This window comes from Gobius niger, assembly GCF_951799975.1.
Source record: "Gobius niger genome assembly, chromosome: 6".
Classification (NCBI taxonomy): Eukaryota; Metazoa; Chordata; class Actinopteri; order Gobiiformes; family Gobiidae; genus Gobius; species Gobius niger.
In genome coordinates this window covers 5,696,398-5,720,367 of record NC_136857.1, presented here as the reverse complement: position 1 = coordinate 5,720,367, position 23,970 = coordinate 5,696,398, and the positions used below count along the sequence as shown (strand labels likewise).

General features: G+C 42.1%; 2 protein-coding genes across 3 annotated transcripts; one reads left to right on the top strand and one right to left on the bottom strand.

The window, feature by feature from the left end:
* The first annotated feature begins 193 nt into the window (after positions 1-193).
* pcbp2 (poly(rC) binding protein 2) lies at positions 194-7,674 on the top strand. 2 transcript variants are annotated; one of them, XM_079557786.1, is made up of 13 exons: positions 194-365; positions 1,169-1,295; positions 1,390-1,413; positions 1,495-1,527; positions 2,358-2,474; positions 2,560-2,691; positions 4,018-4,146; positions 5,338-5,412; positions 5,590-5,649; positions 5,921-5,993; positions 6,083-6,138; positions 6,232-6,401; positions 6,491-7,674. In XM_079557786.1, exons 2-13 carry the CDS (start codon positions 1,227-1,229, stop codon positions 6,525-6,527), a joined length of 975 nt encoding a protein of 324 aa, XP_079413912.1. In that variant the 5' UTR covers positions 194-365; positions 1,169-1,226; the 3' UTR covers positions 6,528-7,674. The 2 variants fall into 2 exon arrangements, with proteins under 2 accessions (XP_079413912.1, XP_079413913.1); XM_079557787.1 differs by having other exon boundaries at positions 195-365; positions 5,590-5,631.
* Positions 7,675-9,884: 2,210 nt separating this feature from the next.
* Positions 9,885-23,665, bottom strand: map3k12 (mitogen-activated protein kinase kinase kinase 12). The gene is made up of 14 exons (XM_079557942.1): positions 23,411-23,665; positions 21,854-22,352; positions 20,766-20,949; positions 19,081-19,272; positions 18,602-18,760; positions 18,331-18,489; positions 15,917-16,025; positions 15,610-15,719; positions 15,421-15,537; positions 15,179-15,310; positions 14,291-15,008; positions 14,148-14,215; positions 12,648-12,945; positions 9,885-10,968 (listed from the first exon to the last, which is right to left on the bottom strand). The coding sequence occupies exons 2-14, from the start codon at positions 22,305-22,307 to the stop codon at positions 10,819-10,821; spliced, it is 2,850 nt and encodes a 949-aa protein (XP_079414068.1). The 5' UTR covers positions 22,308-22,352; positions 23,411-23,665; the 3' UTR covers positions 9,885-10,818.
* Between the last annotated feature and the right edge of the window lie 305 nt (positions 23,666-23,970).

The following is a 23,970-nucleotide window of genomic DNA, read 5'->3' as shown; positions in this document are numbered from 1 at the left end:
TGGTCAAAATAGATTGGCTCTACTATTTTATTTAATTACTGCAAATAAACTTTCTACGTTGGTGTCCCTCGCCGTTCAAAAGTTAAACCCTACACAAATAATTGAGTCACTATTACTATCAAAAGTCCCAGTAACCACCGCGGGGCGTGTCTAACCGGGCCGAGGGGGCGGGGCTCCGGGGTCAGAGTTGATCGCGCTGGTCTTTTGTGCCGTTCGTAGAGCGCAGGAGGAGAGTGGTGCGAATAGCGGAATCTCTTCCCTCTTCCCCGGGTCCTCTCTAAACTCCCTCCCGAACCTCTCCCCTTCCACCCTAACCACCCTACCCAACCCCCCAGGACTTCGCTCTCTCTACGGGACGCTAAAAGGTAAGGCGAGAACATTACGCCTTTGTTTTGTTTTTCCTCCCCTTTCGGTTTGATACCAAGGACGGGGGGGTAAGCTCATAATGCTCCAGTGCTCTCCGTAGGCCGCGGGAGCCGACTACTTCTTGAAACGCGAGCGGGCGCATTGGGAAAATCAACCGTAGCCGATCTTGCACGGGGGGGGGATTTTTATTCAGCGTATACACACAGCGGGTTTCACTCCACGCATCCCTGGGTTAAACGATCCGTCCGTTTCCCCTTTTGCACACGCGAACTACGACCTCGTATTCGCGTGTTGTGATGGCTGCTCGCATGGTGTAAATCTCGTTTGCGTGACTAGCCGCGGGATGCTCTCTCCACAATTGGGATTTGCGACTTTTTTCGCGTGATGCCCGAGGCTTTGCGTTCGCCGTGCTCGGGGTTTTAAGCAAAAAGCGTGATGCCGCCCCGGTGTTTTGAAACGTAAAATCGCCACTTTGTAAATGGAAACCCTGGTCTGCGTCGCCGCTTCCCTCCCGCTCCTCCAGCACATAGACGCCACCAATCGGAAACAGTGGGTCATTGTGCTGATGCTGAATGAATGGACGCGGGCCAGTGTTTCGTGAATTACTGCAATGAGACAGCTCTTTCTCTCACCGTGGCCCCTAATGTCGTTATAATACAGAAACGACGTGATATTACGGGCATATAAAAGCTATATTAGCACTTTTTCCATGTAAACAGAGGCGGACTTGTTCGCGTGCAGCCATGTTGTTTATATTCCCTTCCTAATATTATCATTATCTGGCCTTTTTTTTCTCTCGCAGCAACCAGTGACCAAAGAACTCTTTTGTTGGCCAGTAAAGTGTCTGAATATCTCAAACTATGGAATCCAGTCTGGTTGAAGGGGGACTTAACGTCACCTTAACTATCAGGCTTCTTATGCATGGAAAGGTGAGGCTATCATTCCTTCTTACTCATAATTCATGAGGATTGTTTTTCTTTGTTTTCACTGAACATCTGTGTTTTTGTTTTGTTTTTCCTGCAGGAGGTCGGAAGCATTATTGGCAAAGTATGTGTCGTATTTTTGTTAACTGTTGCTGTGCTTTGTAGAAAGTAGTATTGTTAAAAAATGGTTTGTTTATCTTTACAGAAAGGCGAGTCAGTGAAGAAGATGAGAGAAGAGGTAAGGAGTCGCGCTATGTTAAAATGTATTGGTTCTCTTGACTCAAGAAATTGGCTAAATGTCACTTTATGTTATTCTAAATCAATATGTTTGAGGCACCAGAGGTTGTTGTAGTTTTATGGTAATTACGGCAGCACAACATCAGAAAAGTTAAATGCAATATTCAATATCAGTCTTGGATAAAACTTTATAATTGCAATGTTGAAAGTAGAGCTGCAACTAACGATTATTTTGTAATCGATTAATCTATCGACTATTTTTACGATTAATCGATTAGTCGCTTGGCTATGAATGGTGTAGGAAAATTTTATTTTTTCCACTTTTTTATCACATAAAGCTAAAGTGGATCCGCTTGAGGACGTGTTGATGGAGTAAACGTAAAGTAAATGTTTTTGGAGGCTCTTGGTGCTAATTCTGCTTCTGATTGGAAGAGACACAAACAGATATTCATAAAATTTACAATGTACAAAGTGTACTACATACACTTGCTATAAAAACAAAGTAGGTTTTCATAAAAAATACTACATTTTCATGTCAGTTTTGCTCTATTTGAGTCTGTGTGAACCAGAAAACGATTAATCGATTACTAAAATAGTTGTCGACTATTTCAATAATCGATTAGTCGTCGATTAATCGATTAGTTGTTTCAGCCCTAGTTGAGTGAAATCATTACATTTCAAGGACCTGCATGCATTTTTCTACCCCGATTTTTTTTTTTCAATGGGGAATTACATTTTCCTTTACTGGAAATCTGGCGGATGCGTGTTTAGGGTTTCATTGCAACATGTCATTACAATGAGACAGATTCTGTATCCTTTTTTTTTCTGCAGAGCGGAGCTCGCATCAATATCTCAGAGGGCAACTGTCCGGAGAGGATCATAACTCTCGCGGGACCCACCACCTCCATCTTCAAAGCTTTCTCCATGATCATCGAGAAACTAGAGGAGGTAGGAAGCACCGAGGTCGTTATATAATTGGGGGGGGAAATGCAAAATGAAGCCTGAGTTATATTGATGTACTTTGTGCTTTCAGGACATAAGCAATTCTATGTCAAATAGTACGGCCACCAGCAAACCTCCAGTCACCATGCGTCTCGTTGTGCCTGCCAGTCAGTGTGGCTCACTGATTGGCAAAGGTGGCTGCAAGATCAAGGAAATCAGAGAGGTTTGTTCTTTTAATATAGGATTCTGCATGTCGAGATGCTGAGATCAGGGCGGGAGCCAGTATTCGGATTTTTATTTATAGTTTCCAATGACATGGGTTTGCATTAGAAATCACCTTGTTCTGCTGCTCTGACCTAAAAAGTCATCAGTCGTATGGGGAAAGCTTTAACACTACCATATTATGCAGTGGGGAAAAAAAGTATTTGGCCAGAATCCAATAGAAAGTCTATGGGAAACTGACCAAATACTTTTTTCCCCCACTGTAGATCAATAGTGTTAAAACAATGGAGATTGTAAAAATGTAAAAGACAGTTCAATAACTCATCAACACTCAATGGAGCATCGTTTTGCTATACAGAACATTTCCTTCAATATTTAGTTAGTTAAAATGACTTGCTTCTGAGTTGTTTGAATCATAATTTCAGCTTTATGGGCTAATTAACAAGAATTCATGAGTTTTGCAACAAATTAAATTATTTTTTGGCGGTCGCTGCTTGTCGTTTTAAGGGAATGATGGGTCCTGAACTACGACCTTAGTGTTTTACTTGCAGATTAAAAAAATGTTGTGATTGTTCTGTTAATGATTGTTTTGTCCAGTGTTAATTTTGTCGACTAAAATATTTAGTCTTAATTTTAGTCAAAGTGTTATTTTTGACGACTAAAATAAGACTAAATAAAAATGAAAAGGAGAGACTAAAATCATCCAAACTTCTATTGACCGTCTGAAAGAGCCTCATATCATGTAAATTCACTGCCAAAGGATCAGCTCTGAGCTTTGTTCATGTGGAGCAGCTCCATGAAGCAGAGGAACAAGATTAAATATGATTATAATGAATATTATCAATGCGAAGTCGACTAAATTTGTCCTAAATTCAGTCAACTAAATTTACTTGCAATTTTAGTCGACTAAAACTAGACTAAAATTGAAGATTTTTTTTGACTAAAACTAGACTAAAATCGAATTTCATTTTCATCAAAAGACTAAGACTAAAACTAAATTAAAATATGTTTTCAAAATTAACACTGGTTTTGTCAAATGTTGCTCTATGGTGACTTTTACCAAGGAAATGGCGGCTGTTTGCTATGATCATTAAAATTTTATCTGAAATCAATTTTAATAACAAACTTGCTTATGGTAGTTATAATCGTGACATGGTCAACTATCCCTTTTGTATTTAGCAGTCTGCACCACAAACATCTGAAAATTATGAACAGTATTTTGACTAGTAGTACCCCTATCTTTATTATAAAAGACTTCAAGACTCTTCTGTCAATTTTCCTATGAGTTAATTCCTTTGTAACCCTGTGCTGTCCTCTGTGTCTGCAGTCGGCAGGAGCTCAGGTACAAGTAGCAGGGGACATGTTACCCAACTCCACAGAGCGTGCCATCACTGTTGCAGGGACCCCCCAGTCCATTATCGAGTGTGTCAAACAGATCTGTGTCGTCATGCTCGAGGTACGGCCACTTTCACTGTGTTTCTTTACCTTTTTGTTGCTCTACAGCAGGGGTGTCCAAACTTTTTTCATGGGGGGCCACATATTGGAGCGTACACAGGGTAAAGGGCCATGCGTCGGTGGTTAGTTCCACGAAACCTTCGAGTAGCAGAGCCTTATGCCTTTATTTATGCTTAAAACCTTAATGCCAGCTCTGTCTCACAATAAAATGCTAGTTGTCAGGTTATAATTGTGTAGAATTATTACATATTAAATAAAAAGGACCACCTCTGATGATGTGAACCGATTCAGCAAGCAGCCCGAGGGCCACCAAAAATTGGTCTGAGGGCCACATTTGGCCCGCGGGCCGCACTTTGGACACCCCTGCTCTACAGTTTATTATTTGTGCACACATTTCATCGTGTTTTACTTTCATTTTTAATGTTAAGCTTAGGATTTTGGCTTGTTATTAATCGCGTGCCAAGTGCATGAAATAAGACAAAAGATCTTCAGTGCTGGCGATAAAGAATAATTAAAAATGTCTGGAATTATAGAAAACATTGAAACCATTTGGAAATAACTTGTAAAATAATTGAAATAATCTCAAACTGAAAGTCCTCTGCAGGTTTAGCTTTTGTATTATTTTTTAAAGGATTTTGTTAATGTTTTTGTCCTCCTTTGTCCCTACTTAATTCATCGATTAGTCCCATTTTAGATTTTGTTTGACCTTATTCAGTCTAAGTTTTGAACTGGTACACTTTTCTTTTTTCTTTTTTTTACGCCTGGATTAGATCTGGTGGTACTTTGTGGCGTAAAAGTTTGAGATCCAAAACTCTAGTTCCTAACAGCTAATCAATCTAAACAAGTCAGTGCTAACTCCCATTAAGATAATGAATTTTACATTTTAAATCAAAAGTTGGGCTGCAATAAGGACTATTTTAGAAGCCGATGTGGATTATTTTTCATTTGTTGAAACACAAACTTTATTTTGATCTCAATTTAAGTCAACAATGTGCACAATAAAGACATGTTGATGATGTGGTTTTACATAAAAATCACAAATATGTAAACTTTCAACTAAATTAGCTGTTGATTTATTTCAGTGAGCAATTATTCACATATTAACTGGTTTGTCCTTTTTCCAAAATTGATGTTTACCTTTTGTTTGTGCTGCTTCTGTTGTAATCAATGCTATGCTCTATCCCTGTTTTAGTCTCCACCAAAAGGAGTGACTATCCCGTACAGACCCAAACCCTCAGGCTCTCCTGTCATCTTCGCAGGTGGTCAGGTAAGGACACAGTGCACACTCGTTTCTATTTTGCCCTTTGGAGACAATGGCTGTACTTTAATAGTTTTGTAATGCTGATTGCAGTGCAGTCCACTCTTTGTTTCTGAAGCGGACCAAAGACTGGACTGTATTGAAATCCTCTGACACACCCGGTTAAGTGCTCTTCTCTCCTTGCAGGCTTACGCTGTCCAAGGGCAGCACGCCATTCCACAGCCTGATGTAAGTGAAGGGCCCTCTGTAAGTGATCCAATCTATCTGATAGCTCGTCCTGGGGAGCCATATCGCCTTCTTCATTCATCCCTTTGACTTTTTTTCTATTACCTTTTGCATTCATATTAGAAAGACCAAGTATTGAAGTTTATTTAATTAGCTATAGCACGTGCCATTTCACTACTTCTCCCATAATCACATCAACTTAAGGGATTTACATTGTAAAATGCACTGCTGATCTAACGATGGATTTGAGCTCACAAACCGTTGTTTGCTTTCTGTGTTTCTCATTGAACAGCTCACCAAACTTCACCAGCTGGCCATGCAGCAGAGCCCCTTTCCTATTGCACAGTGCAACCAGGGCTTCCAGGGTAGGCACGCAGCTTCAACCAGAATGTGATGCTGTTGCGTTGTAATCCTCCTAATCGACTCTCTGATGTGTGTCTTTGTGTTTATTCAGCTGGGATGGATGCTCCTGCACAAACGGGCTCTCATGAGCTAACCATTCCAAATGATGTATGTCACCTCCCCTTTAAAGTAGCATAGCGGTATTTTGAGTGGGAAATTGGATGCCCTTGTAACAACATTTTGTGATTGTTCCATTTGCAGCTCATTGGATGCATCATTGGACGCCAAGGGGCAAAGATCAACGAGATCCGTCAGATGTCAGGGGCTCAGATCAAGATTGCCAACCCAGTGGAGGGCTCCACTGACCGACAGGTCACTATCACTGGCTCCCACGCCAGCATCAGCCTGGCAGAGTACCTCATCAATGCTCGGTAACACTCAGAGTTTAGGCCGAGCCTTTTCATTGTTTGATAGTCGCTGTTGCCCATGTTTTTGGTCTAAATATGTGTATGTTTCTCAGGCTGTCTTCAGAAGCCACTGGACTGGCGGCCAACTGACATGGAGGGTCTCCATCTGCACCTGAAGTCACCCATCTCCTTTTTACCGAGACGCCCCACGCTCAATTTAATGCAAAAACCAAGTAAACTCACTGTTTTCTCCTATGCTTTGGATACATACAGTATATAATGAGTTGTAATCGCATCATCATCCTCATCATAATATGGTTATTTTATTTATTTATTATGTTTTCAAATTCGTTTCCATATAGTTTCATGAAATGTCATTTCTATTGTGTTCTCATATTTGCTGTATATCTGTATGATCTTTATAATAGGTAAAAGTTTTAGAAAAATCTGAAAATAATTTTTTATGTCAGATTTTTCTTATAAAATGTAAAAAATGAAGAAAAACACAATAACATTGACAGACTGTTCTTTCCTTTTAATTAAATATTTATTTTATTTAATGCACAGCGTGCCGTCTACACAGTAACAGTAGAGTGCATTGATATTTGCCACCTATTTGGAGCTGTACTTTTGAATATGGCATTGGGGATGGCAGGTGTAAGGTTTTCCAGTTGAAGTTGTATGCGGGTAGAAATCTCACATTGAAGGCAATTTAACTCGTCTTTTCTGGAGTTTTAAGGAAAATAATAAGCAACATTTGTCTCACCTTTAATCTGCAAAGTACTTGTTTTGTGTCATTCCTGTTTCCACATTGTTTTTTTTTTTGTTATTGATCAGGATTTTTTTGAGTGTTGTATTGGATACATTTTGAGCGGGACGTGCATCTGCAGGACGGTCCCCTGAGTGAAAGGAAGCATTTTCTTTTTTTTCTGAAATTACAAGACCACAATAATGATGAGAGTAACAATGAAATGTTTGTTTTAAATAGAGAAAATATTTTTTTTAACTGCAGGGTTTGGGGAATGCTACCGGGGCTGAACTTCAACATAAGACGTACTGGTCTTTATAAATATATTATGCTGAGGAATTAAATCAAGATTAACTAGAATGAGAAATATAGAAATAACACTAGTTTCCTGCTATCTGTTTTTGCTTGGGTCAGATTTTATTTTTTATTATTCTTTGCAGGATGAAGAAACACGTTTTTTGTGCACGTTTTCAAAAATATTGTAGATCTGGGTGCAATTGAACTGTTGAAGAATTGAAATGCAGAAATAAAAATATGTGAAATGCTAAATTGGTCTTTTGTGTGTCATATTCCCAAGTCAAACTAGTGCATTATGGGCTTCAGCTAACAGAAAGAAGGTCCTGAGATTGACTTCCTGACCGATCCTTATGTGGAGTTTGCATTTCCTCCCACAGCCACAGACATTTACAGTAGAGTCTCCTTTAGGGTCAGTAAATCCCCTTATGAAGAGATACTGAATGTGAATGGGATGTTGCTTGGTGAAATAAAGATCTAACAGAATGAGAAATGATCGTTCCAGGATACACTTACAATCAAATGCTGAGTCCTGTGTGTTTGCTCTGCTGAATATTATCCATTTTGCTCAATCATTTTGGACTTCCCAAAACTGAAACTATAGAGTCACTGGTACTCCTAAATATAGAAATTTACTGTTGGTGTAAAAATATCACTCACTCTGCTTGACTTGACCAAAAGGAAAGTGGTCATCAGACCATCTGGATTGAACGAACTGTTCTGATCTGGGGTCGCTGCAGTTGGTCAGGTCTAGCTTCAGCAACACCATGAGCCTAAAGCATGAGATCAGCTGAACATCCTAAATGACCAGGTTATACCAGATTCATTCTCCTAAAAAAACAAGAGTGGTTCAGGGAGCATGAAATACTATTTTCGATCGGCCACCGTAGACTCCAGATCTTTTAACCCCATTGAGAACCTTTGGGATGTGCTGGAGAAGGCATTGCACAGCGGTCACACTCTCCTATCATCAACGCAAGATCTTGGTGAAAAGTTAATGCAACACTGGATCTTTTGACATTGTAGAGGCTTATTGAAACAATGCCTGATCAAAGCTAAATGTGGTCCGACCAAATATGTGAGTGTGGTCTTTTTATTTTCTTTGTTCAGGCAGAATAGTACTTCTATTCCTAAAGCAGTGTTGTTTTTTACCATCACTGTTTCATTTGTATTCTGCGTTTACTTTTTAGACTGGGGGGTGCACCCAAAGCCACCTTATCCAACGGGCTAACAGGGGCTGGAGCCCAGGGGCTTACCATAGTCAAGGGCCTATCAGAATTAAGAAACGTACGTGCATATTGGGCCCAAATGGGACCAGAACACTGCCAAACTAAGGACACTGATGCTTCAGAATGCCACTTCAAAAAACAGAACATTTAATGCGCAAACTGTGTGGCTCTGCTAAACTCCCCATAAAGTGGAAATGCATTTTGCTCTTCCTGCAAACCTTTTGGGGGGCAAAACAGTTATAAGTCAGCCTTTTCCAGTTCAGGGTTAGGGTTTTTGTGGGATTTAGGGTTAGGGTTATAGATTAGAGTTAGGGTTAGGGTTAGGGTTAGGATTTGCTCTGATGTGGGGGGTCTGCAATCCTATTTAAGCCCCGGGGCCTATAGGTACATTAAGGTGGGCCTGGGTGCACCATATGTCTTGACCCATCTCATTCTAGAACCTGCAAACAGTTCAATAAAGTGACACCGAACACTGATCACATGCTTAAAGTCATTGAAAATAGTCATTTATTTCTCATCCATCTGTCGTTGAGTGACATAGCAACAGCACAGACTGTAGCTATTACAAGGCTTGTGATTTTTAAACAAACATCACACTATTATTTTATTTTTTTACCAATACATTATTATTTATTGTTCATAGTATTTTTTGCTTTTCGATATAGTAATTCCTATGTTACAGGTACAATGTGCAATCCCGTATAAAAACAGAACATCTCTATTCAAACCCAAAGGATACTTATAATCTTCTACTCGTAACCATCACATAGGGCTCTAGTTAGGCCTTTTGGCTATTTCTTCATAAATCTTAAAGGGCAATAAAGGAGTTTTTATCAAGCTCACCCAAAGGAAAGATTGATTCATCAGTAGAGCACCATATGTTTTATAACAGTTGATACCATTGCACCACTTTCAGCAAATTAAAGACCTCCATTAATGCCCTGGGCCTGATTTTTTTTTTCTTTTTTTTTTTTTTAGATTTTTCCGACAAACAGTGAAAGGGAGCGAGTAAAATCTAACCGGTTAGTTGTGGCCCAAATTCATTCTTAACTCCCGTGCCTACAACTTTAAGGGAGTAAAACTGTCTCAGTAATAGAAATAATGTCATGGCGGCTATAGGTGATCATCAATAAAAAATAATTTACACTTAGATGCACAGCGCACAGTTGTCTTTTTCTTACAATATACTTTTTTTTTTTTTTAACAATCTCCATAACTAGAAAAAAAATCAGGTACAGGGCCTATACGTTTATTTCTAAGCACACTAGTTAAAGTACCTTTTTGATGAATTCCTATTTTCCTGTTATATTAGATGAGCTTTATAAAAACCTATATCTTATTTCTAGGTAGAAGCTTACCAAAAACCCATCTAAATATGCATTATGACACTTGGTGTGGTTTTTCATTCCGATAAGTTTTTTGTTTTTTTGTTTTTTTTCTGTGTAGACATTTATTATTAACAAAATCAAATATAACAGAATACTTTCAGGATTTTAAAAAAGTGTAAACTTTCACAAAATATAAAACGCACACATCTGAACCATAAATTATGGACATATAGAGTCATGCATTTGTTCACAGGGCTGCATACCGTTAAGTCTTATATCATATCATACAAATAAAATAAAGTTACATATTTATCATGTGGCATGTAATGGTACCTATTTACATTATTATCATTATTAGTTTCTGATGCATTAGTGTTGACGTAATTACTAGAATAGTCCCAGAGAGCGGGTTAGTGATTTTAAAGTGTGATTTGTGCGTGCGAGTGCTTCAGTGGAAGGGTTTTTTGCCAAAGTCAAGCAGCGGATACAGTTGCCATGTATTATTATTGTCGGCTCTTTTTATGCCAACTCATTACTAACAACAATAGCAATGTCCATGTGGGCGCCTTCACCCTGCTTTATCCAACAACATGGCGACGATTTTGGCCTAAAAATAAAACCCTATTAAAAGTAAATGACACTAATCTGTTGTCACAAGCTGCCAAATTTCATGACGTTGTTCTAAGTCATCGGAGGAGAGGAGACATTATCGGCTCGTCTGAAGCCAGTGAGAATGTTTATAATTATCGTGGCTGTTAGCGTCCTGCACAGACGGTTTGCTGTTGTTGGTCTTCTGGGGAGGGAGGGGGCGGCTCTGAGTCTCTGCTGGGCCCCCCGCAGAGCTATGGGGGGCCCGTGTGGGGGGTCGGGTAGTTCGGGGGGTTAGAGGGTGATGCCCAGGCTCCGGCGCTGGGGGGTCGGCTGGGCTCTCCGCTGCCGGACTGGTCCAACTCGGCGCTGTCACAGTCGGAGTCGTCACACAGCGCCCGGTTCTGCGTAGCATAAACAATAAATAAATGTTCTCAGGGATTTATTCATTTTTTTCATTCACTGACTCCTCACTCGATGGTGGTCGGTTATGTTGCCACAGCTGCCCTGGTGTCGACGGACAGACGGGTGACTCGCTGCCAAATCTGCCCAACATCCACTCACGCACTATCCGCACAAACAAGGTGGGTGATGTGTTTTGCCCTTGGGCACAATGGCAGCTTGAACCACTTCGATTTGACCGATCTGACCTTTGGATCTGAAGATACTCTAACAAACTGGGCCATTGTTGTGTTAAAGGCACTATACCAGATTTTCTTTTTGTAGCAGTAGTGTGACAAATTCAGTTTTGTTCTCCTTTAGTATTACAAAGGATCTGTAGCGATTTCTTTCTGTGAGAATGACCCTGAAAAATGACCTTGCAAATTGTGAAATGTGTCTATAAACTCGTCCTTGTGAAGAATCAGGATCAGTGTGTTGGAAAAGTTAGGTATGTGTTTCGTCTTTCTTTCTTTGAAATTGAATAATCGGGCTGAGTATCATCTTCCTATATTTTTGCACTTTAGTGTTCACATGTTCATTCATACACCTTTCAGTGCAGACGTTGGAGGCAAGCTGCTTGATGTGTGAACTCAACATCTAAAGGCACTGCTCTGAAGCAGAGACTCAGCCTCAAGCCTAAAGTGCTTATGACAGGTTTTCAGGTTTGTCTTATTGTTACTTGGTTTGATGGCATAATGTGGAAAGTATTAATCATAAACAGACAGTTTTGTCAGGAAACTTTGAACAAAAGTTTGATTCTTTTGTTGTTGTTGTTCAACTACGTTAGTCACAGAGGAGAAGAAAGAAGTGTTCAATTTTTCAAGTATAGAAGGAATGAATGAAAACCCTTATTGCCCCAGAGAGGATTTTTTTGTTGCACAGAGAGCATAAAGCACACGCAGAATAAAAAGATGAAAGCACTTGTACAATACCAACAAATAAGCCTGATAAGACAAGTATGTCAGCACTATAGAGCAACCAGGCATCATTAGTCCAGTGTAGATCCCAAAATAAAAAAAAATCAGAAGCTTGCTGCATTGTAAGATGGATGTGATGCCACATTTTGTCCTCATTATCGGCATCACGTACCTTCACCCCGATGGAAGGAGCATAAACTTAGCATTAGCATTAAGTCCACAAGGGATACTGTATACTGTGTGTCTGTCACACAGGGAAGAGATGCTTTTCATTTGTTGGCCAATCATTTTGGAGCTTACTTAGGCTCCTTGATCACCCCCACCAGCAATGAAAGCAAAAAATTTAAATGCTTTCAATAAAACCTTTTTTAAATAATCATTAAGAAGGATAGTGCGCATTAAAACTTCGAAGAATTCTAGAAGGAAATTCCTTCCCTCCTTATGTCACATCATGTGTCCATTTCTAATTAGGAAATGTAATAATTAGTAAGCATCATAAATATGTAAATCCACGGAAAACTAGATTTCTTAACAAAATCTTGTGTTAACTCTGTCTGAGAAAGTTTTGTAACCCGTCATATTTAGAAAGCAAAAGTCTCCAAAGATTTTGCTACTGCTGCCCCAATGGATTTTTCTATTTTTGGCAAGAGTATACAATGGAACCATGAATATTTTGTGAGTGTCTTGCTGGCGTCAGTTCAGCTTGACTGCCCCCGAAAGCTCACCTCATTCAGATTCTGCCCCAGGTCCAGCGGTGCTTTGGCCTGTCCCAGCGCCCCGTCCCGCTCTGACAGCCCGTCGGAGCCCTGCGCGGGGTCAGTGTTGTCGGCGGGGATCTCGGAGCCCTGGGACAGGAGGTCGTCACTGCGGTCGTCCAGCCTGTCGTCAGTGTTGGTGCTGACCACGTCCGGAGTGCCGCTGTGGGAGTGGTCCGTGGTGTGGCCCTCCTCCCCGTCCGAAACAGACAGGTTCTCTGAGCTGAACGTGGACACCGACTGGCACTTGGTGATACTGGTCGGGCGTCTGCACAAAAGTGGAGAGGTGCACACCTTTAGAGCCGCACTTCAGCTACACTGCATAAACAATTATTATGCAAATTGTATTTCAGTGTCATAAAGGTAAAACTTTTTTTGTGTCTCAGGGCTCTTTGAATCACTGACATCAGGAGGAGTTGTCAGGAGAGCGTTCCACATTATTAAGCAGACAACCATTTTCAAGCAATATGGGAAAGAAAAAGGATCTCTTTGCTGATGAAAAGCGTACAATAGTTGAATGCCTTTAACCAGGTATGAACGCCTTTGATATTTCATGAAAGATGAAGCGTGATCATCGTACAGTTAAGTTATTTGTGGCTTTCAGAGCACAGAGGTTTGTGCAGATAAAGGCACAATGAGGACAGTTTCTGTCAGACAAATGCATCAGATTAAGAGAACAGCTGCTACAAAGCAGCAAACAGGTATTTGAAGCTGCATCAAGGTGCAGGACCCTCCAGAGGCTTGCAGTTGTGCATAAACCTTCTATCCGGCCTCCCCTAAACTGTTAATTGAATGCTCACAAGCAGTAATGGAAAATAATAACAATAATAAAATAATGCGTAATAATTGTTAACGCAGTGTATAGCAGTTGAAGAACGTTTAGCTTCATGAGCATTTTTGTATTGTATAATGTAGTTGGGATTTCTTTGTATTATTATGTGGTTTTCTCATAACAATATGCAAAGTTAATAAAGCAAAAATGTTGAACATCGCAATTTTTATTGTCAGTTATCGCAAACAGTATTCAATCCGACCACAAAATCTATTACGATACAAACTAAGACGATTAACAATGTTGCCAGATCCCATGTTGTAATGGCATCACTTTCAGTGTAAGACATTAAGCCAGGGCTGCCTCAAGGCTATTCAGTTTTTCTGGCCAAGACTCCAAAAAAGATCACCAGACAGTCTTTCATTCAGTGCATCCAAGTAAATTTCTATTTCTGCAGAAGATTGATAGCTTTGTTCAGAATTTTATTTGATAAACATATGGCATTAATGAAATAATGCATTGGTTTGGGGACAAAATAAATAAAATATTAAGAAATGTGTCAAATAAACTAAATAAAATCCAAACGCTCCTGCCATACATCCATGAACAGTCTCTTATCATTATAGAGAATCGAGATTGAAACTGAGAAAATGACTGAAAGAATAATGCAGTGACAAAAGGACAAGCAAGTAACTCACCGTCTCCGTGGCAACTCCACCTCACTGTCAACTTCCCCCTCCTCCTCTTCTGATGACACTCCACGCCTCTGTGAGAGAGAAGCAGTGAGCGCTGAGCTCCGTCTGACTGGAACAGGCTGTGACAGAGGGGCCCGTGCTCGTACCTGTTTGCGAGTGATGGCGGCCCGGTACAGAATGGCTGAGGGGGTGAGATGCTGACCACCTATACCCCCCGACGCTCCCCTCGGTAACCGGACAGCACCCGCCCCGTCCTCCTTGTCATCGCCGTCGTGAGGTAGACGTGGGGATCCAAGAGACCCCCGCCCCGCTCCAGCGCCCCTCCCACACGGGGAGTCAGGGCTGCTGGAGAAGGGGAAAGAGGCAGCATCTTCACTGGGAGTGTCACTGCGTGGAGGTGTTTCTGTCAGATCATCCAGAGCAGTGGCCCCCAGCTCTGAGCCCCCCAGCCCTGCAGAGGCACTCAAGCTGCCCCCGCGCTCCAGAGCACCCCCTGGGCCCTCCCCTTTGCCCTGCGCCTCAGCCTCCAGCGTGGTGCTGATCAGGTCGGGGCTGGAGGAGGACAGCTGCCTCGGCTGCTGCTCATGGCCCAGGCCCCTCAGAGCTGCTGAGGGCTCCAGGAGCTGCTGAGAGGGGTTAGTGCTGGACGGGTCGGCCTGGGAGGACGCGTCCCGATGGGGGGAGGCCTGACTGGCCTTCAGCCCCGCCAGGTCCCCGCTGCTGCCTTTTCCAGGTTTACGGTGCCGCGTCTTCACTCTCCGAGAGCGGTTTGGGGAGGTTCTGTTCTGGCAGGTGGGGATGGTGACTTGCATCACAGAGGAATCCATTTTGGGAATGATCACCTCAGACTTCAGGATGTCGGGCCTATGGTATGAAAGGAAACTATTTTATTGTCTAATTATTTGTCTATTATAGATGATTTGGTGTAAATACGTTTCAAAAGCATGAAAACATTGGTTATATTGTGATTTTATGTAAATATATTTTTTATCCCAATTTTTGTCATAATCAATAAAGCTGCCCACTTGGCTGACCTCTTTCCTGATGGCAGTTTCTGTGGGACGTTCCTCTTCTTGATGAGTTTGTCCATGGAGTTTGTGGAGCTTTGTCTGGAGCTGTGGTGCTTGAACAAGCCTGGATACTTCTTATCCAGCGACTGTTCTCTTCTGCAAAATGCCCAGAATAAACCTTGTTAGACTAATTTTCTCGAGTATCGCACTCACCAGATCTCCTATAGGTGATGGAAGTAGATTAAGTATAGTGTGAGTGCTGATACCTCTGCAGCTCCTTCTCCTTCAGCTCCAGCTGTAACATGACGGCGCTCAACTCCATGTACAGGTTGTTGGCTCTTTCCAGTTTCCTCTCGTAGTGCTCACGGATGTCCAGCGCATGTCTGAGGTATAAAGGCGCTGTTTATAAGGTGCTCCAGTATTTGCATTTATCAAATATGAGCAGTGTGTCTGACCTGAGCTCCTCTCTGCGCCGGTTGATCAGCTCCTCATCCAGTCGGTGCAGACAAGTGCCCTCCGATTTAATTTTCTCAAAGTGCTGCTTCACCTCTTCTCTCCATTCGGCCTGTTCAGATACACCTCTATAAACATGGCCTGCTGCCCACCAACAATAGATCCTTGACCACAGCTTGAATCTAAGAACATTCCGTTTGCTTTGCCATTTCTTTAGTCTGAAGTTGATTAGAGATTCACCCATCGTTATCACCCATGAACTAATCCTCATGGTTTAAATGCATATATGAGTGTGCACACTGGACATACCTGAGACTTGAAGTAGGTCTCTTGAGGTGTGGACAAAACGTCAGCAGATGCTATGTCCAGATGAAGAAGGATCTGACGGAAAGAAGGTCTGTTTCTTGGCTTACAGTTCCTGCAGACGCACAAATTGTACAATAACACGTTAGTAATGTCACACTCTCAGATGGGAGCAGGGGTCAGTATTGCATTATTCCTGGCTATTCATCAAAAGTTTAGATACACTCCAATGTTTGTGAAGTGAAATGTGTCCTCTGCATTTGACTGATGCTGGCGCAGTAGTTGACTACATGCAGTACCAAGGGACTCCTCCACATCTGGAACTAGGATTTTAGCCAAGAGTACATAGTGTATCTGGAGGAAGGAACTCACATCCTCAATCCTAACCGACAAGTGAATCTCATTATCGTGAGGTGGAGAATATTGTTCAATGGAGTAAAAGCACAGATTGTTGAGAAATGTAAGTTCTTGGGTGTGACTCTTTCTCATGACTTGAACGGGAGCGCTAATTATTACCAGTGCTTAACCTCTTAACCTCCACCTGAACGGATCCCATTTTGTCCAGTTTGGCTTTACCCTAATCAAAAAGCTTCTTGGGAAAAAGCACCAAAATAGCCACACAAAATGAGAAGAAAACAAGGATGTAAACGCAACAAAAATGTGACGAAAACTCAACCAAAGAGTGACAAAAATTCAACAAAAATGTGATAAAAATTCAACAAAAATGTGACAAAAATTCAACAAAAATGTGACAAAAATTCAGCAAAAATGTGACAAAAATTCAACAAAAATTCAACAAAAATTCAACAAAAAATCAACAAAAATATGACAAAAATTCAACCAAAGAGTGACAAAAATTCAACAAAAATGTGACCAAAAAAAAAAAAAAACATACAAAAGGTGACACAACACAGCAACAACGCGGGGAAAATCAGTTTTGTGGGTCTTAGCTTTCAAATGAGGTGTTACACAGGCCTATATGATAGCCAAAGAGGACAGAATGCATTTGGTTTAGGCGGGTGGTAAAGGATCCAGGAAATATTTAGGATGATCTGGCAAAAATTTGATCTGATATAATGGTGTTTAATGAGATTGTTCCAGCAAATGTTTTGGCCTGTTCCCCGAATCCATCACATCAGACGAAGAGTGTTCCTGAAACTTGTAATTTACAAATTAAGCACTGATTATTACTAACATTGCCAAGAAAGCAAGACAGCGCCTCTTCTTTTTACACAAGCTTCAAGAGTTTGCTCAAAATACTAAAATTCTTTTTAACTTTTACTCTTGCGTAATCGAGAGTGTCCTAACCAGTTGTATTACTGTGTGGTTTGATGATCTCACTCTGAAAGAAAAGAAGACTTTGAACAAAGGGGTTCGCTCAGACAGCAGGACCATTGGCTACACTCAGGCCATTCTTGAGACACTTCCCTCGAGGTGGAGGTGTCACTCTGTCAAATGTTCTACTGATCACTATCTTAACAGTTTTGTTTCCCCAAGCTGTGATAACTTAAAACAAGGCACTTTAAACAAGGCACTTTCATTTCTTTGTATGGACTTATATTGTACAGTATTTTACACACGCTTTTTACATTGCATTTGTTTTTTTTATATTGTGTCCTTTTAGATGTTGACATTACAATTGAGCTTCTTTGCACATTTTTTCCAATGTGTTTTTACTGCAAATGGCTAATAAAATTAATCCAACCTGAAGTAAATATCAAGAAAAGTCATGACGAAGGCCAGGAGGCGGGACCACATTACACCGGTTTTAGAATCGCTGCATTGGCTCCCCGTGTGTTTCAGGATCGATTTTAAAGTTCTTTTAATGGTTTTTAAATGTCTTAATGGTCTTGGTCCTTCTTATCTTTCAGAACTGCTTTTACCTTACGAACCTTTACGGCCCCTTCGCTCCTCCTCAGGGGTCTCCTAGTTATTCCTAAAGTCAACAAAAAGACTCATGGTGAGGCGTCTTTCCAATATTACGCCTCTGGAACCACCTGAGGAGGAGCTCAGGGCTGAGGAGGAGCTCAGACCTGAAGGGGGGGCTCAGGGCTGAGGAGGAGCTCAGGGCTGCAGAGAACGTTCATGTTTTTAAGCGCAGCTCAAGACCCACCTTTTTAGCTTAGCCTTTAACTGACTCTATTTATTTAATCCTAATATATAAAATATATATATATGGGAGGTTGTCCCAGGCGCGTTGTTTTAAATGTTGTAATCTGTAAAGCACTTTGTGATACCTTTCGGTATGAAAAGTGCTTTATAAATAAAGTTTGATTGATTGATTTGGCATGATCCCCCAACGGGCCAATAGATGATGACCCGTTTCCTATAATCTTGTTATCAACTGCTCATTGTGCTTGAATTGCCCTACAGGGGATAAACACAGTTGCTCAGATTGAACTGAATACTTCCATACTGACCAGCACTGTCTGAGCAGGATCTTGAAGCCATCCGGGCAGCTCTCGGGGACGGGCAGCTGCAGACTGTTGTTGCCCACGCCCCAAATGATGGCTGAGGAGTCCACATCTTTATAAGGAATCTCCCCAGTCAACATCTCCCACAGAACAACTCCAAAAGACCTGCAAAAACCGCAATGTAATAATAACACAGTAGATATCAGAATTACGCTCACAGGCCAAGTTAATGAAAAAGTGATGGCTGCCGTGTTTGCCTCGTGATGATTTGACTCACCAAATGTCCACTTTCTCAGAGACGGGCTCGTTCCTTATTACTTCTGGTGCCATCCAGGCCACAGTGCCAGCAAACGACATTTTTGTACTTTTGTCGCTCAGCTCTTTGGAGGTGCCAAAGTCAGAAATCTTCACCAGGTCGTCATGTGTTATCAGCATGCTGCGAATTAAAAAAAAACATAATAAGTATGAATTTATGCGTCTACATTTAGCCCAGTGTTTATCAAACTGTTGTGCGGGTGCTAGCAATGGAGAAATCCTTCATCTAGTGCTGTTAGTTTAGACCTAGTATATAACCAGGTTCAGTCCTAGTTAAACCTTACTTGGAGGATATGCACTTGAAATTTGCACTGGTGAAAAGCTTGTTTCACCCACAATTTACCTCAGATAAGGTAACGCCTATAATTTTCCAAGGTGGAGGAATTTATTCTTATGTGTGAGAACCACTGTCTTAAACTATGTGCAGCACACAGGTCTTACTTTGGGGACTTGAGGTCTCGGTGGATGATCTTGTGTAAGTGCAGGTAGTTCATTCCTCCAGCGATGCCCATGGACCAGTCCACCATTAGAGACGGTGTGATCTTTCGTCCCAGTCTGAGCACCTCGTACAGCTGGCCTTGGGCACAGTACTCCATCAGGATGCAGTAACACGGCGCCTGCGTGCACACTCCCCTAAAAACAACCAAAACAGTTGATTAGCTCAGCGTTAGTTACTGTATGTAGGTCAACTGGGGTGTAAGAGTTATGGCTATACCACTATATTGCAAAATTAAGGTACTCATAGGCGACAACACTTTACGATGCTTTGCGTCTTGAATGGCTTGTTTGTTGCAGTCACATTATAAAACTGTGCAAAGGACAACGTAAACCGTGATCCTTTTGCTTTCAGTGCAGTCAACATGAAGATATCACTGTATTTACCACTTTCTTACTTTTACTTCAAAATTCAAAATGGTGATTGCACTAAAGCCCCATCAAGGTATTCTATGGTGGTGAAATAGCATTTATACAGTCGTATGAGCCACTACTCCAGTGGTAACTGTTGCAACGATAATGAATAAGAATGCATTGGTTTCATATAGCGCTTTACATTGCATTATTCATTCATTCCATACTTAGTGGTGGTAAGCTACTATTGTAGCCACAGCTGCCTTGGGGCAGACTGACGGAATCGAGGCTACAAGTCTGTGCCATCGGCCCCTCCGACCACCACCAACCACACGCTCACACACTCCATTCAGCCAGGCTTCCTGGTGTTCCAAACAATCTCCCATGCAAGTACCGACCAGGACCCCCCTACAAGGCCTAACAGGATCGGGCAGAGCAAAGGCCTCATAGTCTCTGTCGATCTAGCCTTCTGAACAGTTTTCCTCCATTGGTTTGGCTCATTTCTTGAAACAGAAATTACATTCTCAAAACAACACGGACAAATCTCAAAACCACTTGGCAATTGTTCAAAACAGAATTGAATTTCTTTTTAATTTTATCAAATTGCAAATGTCTAAGTCGATGTCTCAGTGTCTCAGTACATCTTTGCAAATGATTAAGCATATGTAGCCAACAATTAGCACAATTTCCAATTGATTAGATCTTGTTGATCTAAACTGATTGTTGATTCTCAGTCTAATGATTGTTCGCTCCAAAACGTGTCACTTCATTGTATAAGTCATCACATGCACAATAGTCTCTTCAATTGTCAAAGAACATACCATGGATACCATGAATAACATATATGTTGTTTATTTACAGCACTGTAGGCTGCAGGTAAGAGATAAGAGCTTTTGCAGGTGAGCTATAGTGTTGTGCTGAACTGTGAGACTGTTTTGCCAAATGATCTTTAAGAATGTAATTTCTGTTTCAAGAAATGAGCCAAACCAATGGAGAAAAACTGTAATATAGAATCAATTTATTTATATTTTGCCCTGTATTTTAGTCTTTGATTTGTCCTGGTTTAGCCATAGTTTGGTTCTTTTCTAAACCTGTTTAAACTGGATATTCTTGGAAAGCTAAACATAAGAGGTACTTGGTGTGAAACATTTGAGAACCACTGCCCTACACAATAAAGCAATACAGACTGTAATTGATTCGGACACTGTTACATCTCAGCAGATCACTGATTGGTTCGCTGATTCTAGGGTCCTACAAAGCCGCTCAAGTGGCCTTACTTGAAGGTGATGATGTTGGGATGCTTGAGTTTGCGTAGGTGCTTGATCTCCGTCTCCTTGATGTCCCGGACCTTCTTCACGGCCACCTCTTCTCCATGAAACTTTCCCAGGAAGACTGCCCCCTGCGCCCCGCTGCCCACCCACTGCAGGTCCGAAATCTCCTCGAACGGGATCTCCCACGACTCTGCGCATGAAACAACGACAACCAATGGAATAAAACAATGTCTTACAAGTATCGCGATTCATTTGCCGATTTATGTTTAAAACTAAGATAGTTCAATGTGTCATTTTTAACAAGTCCATCAGCATAAACCTTTTAGGGAAGACTGAAACATGAACTGACAGGGTAAACTAACACAAGAACCACAAGTATTTCAGATCATATTTGCAGAGGGCTAAACTACAGGGTTTGCAGCAATAAGACCACATATTAAAATTCTAGGATGACAATGATTTGAGTGGACCCCCCCCCCCCAATGGAAAACATAGGTTCCCGAGCTCTATACAACTTTCTCAGTTTGTTTAAGATATTAACGTAGATTTCAGTGTAATATGTTAGTAAGCACATGGTGTGATAATGCATGTGTGTCACTGGGCAGTGACCCGGGGATAAAACTTGCAACAGAACATTTGCAACAGATGTTTTGAATCAAATGCACAAGCAACACAAGTAGTAAAAAAAAAAAGACACGGTCCTAATCTGCCTGTGATCCATCAAACAGACACTGGCTCTAAGTGACAAAGACAGAGTGGTCAGTGCAGGGGAATCAGCCTGGAATAGACTGGCAGATCAATTCTTTATAAGGCCCGCTGGTGTAGTGAGATCTCTCTGAAGAGTTTGAGCAGAGGCTGGACAGAGGCCTGTGTTTCCCTCATTCTCAGAGCACAACCAAAGACTACAGCTCCTGGACATGGTACGATTTATAGACTGCATAGAGAGCATGCACATACATAATTTTTATTCTAAACAGAACCTGCCACAGCCTGCATTGAGCCAAACTGTTCCTTTTTTGTGACAAAACAGCACTGTAAGAAACTGTGCACAGCAATGTAGCAGCAGCAGCACATTATCAAAGAGATGAACATACCCTCTTGGCTGTGTTTATGTTCAGTGGAGTAGGCCTTTCCGATCATGGTCCATACAGGTTTGAGGCAGCCAAACAGTCCCTCCAAAAAGCCTCCACTTCCTGACTGCAGGCGAAAGCTCTCGGACTGTCTGCGCATAGCGCCGGCCTCTGGGCTGTGTCCTGCCTCTGCCCCGCCACACTGGCAGGCCTCATGTTCATGCAGAGTTAAAACACTGTTGTCAAACTGTGGTCCATCGCTGGGCGTGGGACTGCTGCCACCGGGGGCACCCTGGGGCCCAGTCTCTATAGACAGGACATTGCGCAGGACACACTGTGTGGGGGTCAGGTCGGTCTCAGGTGTGAGAGCAGGGGTGTCAGGGTCCCGTCTGCGGTAGGGCGTCTCTGAGAGGGGCGAGCTGAAGCCGGACAGGGAGGGGGAGGGGGCACGGGGCTCATGGAGACAGGTCCCACTCATCAACACAGAGGTTTGGTGTGGAGCGGCGTCAGACGAAGAAACTGCCTGAAATCATTCAAACATCAGTTTTAGTTTAGACATGGTCATATGTTATACAAACATGTAAACTGGCCTCAGCTCTGTAACAGCATAAACCCCGACATGCAATTATACATTTCATAAAGTCAAAATGTTACTTTGTTCTTAGCTGAATGAGTGAAATGAACATTTACAATATGAATGTGTCATTATTTAAGCGCTGGGCAGTTCTTTTCTTGAACCTGTTGTAAACCTGGAGCTGTCCAGTGCTGAAGTAAGTTCAAAGTGAAGTTTTCGCCTAAAGTTTGTGTTCCAGTTGTTTACAGCACTACATCATGGAGTCATGTGTTTGTGTCTGTGAATGGGACACCCATTGAACAGAGCACTAGAGGGGCTTTATGAATGAATCAGCCATCAGAGGTGCACAGTGCACCCATCCATATCAGTCAGCTGGTCTGATGTCGTTCTGCTCCATATGCCGTCCGTCAGGCATAAGACATCGTGTGCATTAGGAGAATACGCCAAATTGCGTAACCGGCCAGTGTGAGTGCTTTCGCTGCGCGAGGGAGGAATGAAAGATGTAGAAACCGAAAGCAGTGACATTCATATCTCTCCAGCAGCAGCTTCGTGTCCTGTACTGCACCACTGCTCGGACTGAAATGAGAGCGGCGTGAAAACGGCCAATAAACAAGCGCTGGGCCTCAGCGAGCACCGTGCACACACACGCACACGCTAACGCAGGAAGATCAATCTTTAAATAACCGAGGATGTGACGATGACACTCGGCAGCATCACAGCCGACGTGCATGAATGCGAGCCCTATGCCTACAGCACTACAATATGGTCCAAGTCAGACTGCCGCAGCGTCTGTATGTTGGCTTAGTGCTGGCATCAACGCGAATATACCATAATGTGGCATTTTCTGATTCCAAAAATCAGATTTTGTGCGGCGCGCATCGAGCATGCTTGCTTGGTTGGTGCAGTGTGAGCGGCACCAGCGGCAGCAGCGTTACACAAACCGACACTCATCACAACCTGATATATGGTTCAATCGCGGTAAAGCCGAGAGTATGACATTCCCATACCTTTCTGCCTGGTTGATGTCGCGTTGTCAAGTGTAAGGCTGGGCTCGTGCTGGTATCTCTCGTGGACAGCTCGTTGTTTGTGCGCTGGCCCCTCGGTTGTATCTTGCATAGTACGTCCAGCGCCCATATATCCAAGAGTTTCACGTTACTGGGATGGATCCCGGTGGGCAAATCGTGTTATCAATACCGGAGCCATGCAACGTGAGGAGCGCGCGAGGTTTGGGGGAGGGAGCTGTCTCCTTCCCAGTGCTGAATTGACGTCACGGAAATGCGAATTTCGAGAGAGGCGCTGTTGTCTTCACATGGACTACTCTCTATAGTAGGCTGCACATGCCACTTGTCTATTGGTTCTCAAACTTTTCACACCAAGCAGGCTATACCATCTGTGACAGAAAATAATAGAATCAAATTGTTATTCCATAAACTATCAGGAAAACGAAAGATGGAACATGTAAGCTGCGATTTACACAGTTCTGAATGAGGACTAACTCAAAGGACAAGAAAAGAAAAGAAATGGGCTATTTAAATTTCTTGAACTGGGACACAGACACTGAAGATAA

What these genes read in the sequence shown, in the direction of transcription:
- pcbp2 (XM_079557786.1), top strand. Translation starts at nt 1,227, where the DNA reads ATGGAATCCAGTCTGGTTGAAGGGGGACTTAACGTCACCTTAACTATC. An exon ending in TGAAGAAGATGAGAGAAGAG is followed by an intron (nt 1,528 to 2,357) that starts GTAAGGAGTCGC and finishes TTTTTTCTGCAG; the next exon opens with AGCGGAGCTCGCATCAATAT. An exon ending in GTGCAACCAGGGCTTCCAGG is followed by an intron (nt 5,994 to 6,082) that starts GTAGGCACGCAG and finishes GTGTTTATTCAG; the next exon opens with CTGGGATGGATGCTCCTGCA.
- map3k12 (XM_079557942.1), bottom strand. Translation starts at nt 22,307, where the DNA reads ATGAGTGGGACCTGTCTCCATGAGCCCCGTGCCCCCTCCCCCTCCCTG. An exon ending in CCCAACATCATCACCTTCAA is followed by an intron (nt 19,273 to 20,765) that starts GTAAGGCCACTT and finishes GGTTGTTTTTAG; the next exon opens with GGGAGTGTGCACGCAGGCGC. An exon ending in AGACCTACTTCAAGTCTCAG is followed by an intron (nt 15,720 to 15,916) that starts GTATGTCCAGTG and finishes GTATCTGAACAG; the next exon opens with GCCGAATGGAGAGAAGAGGT.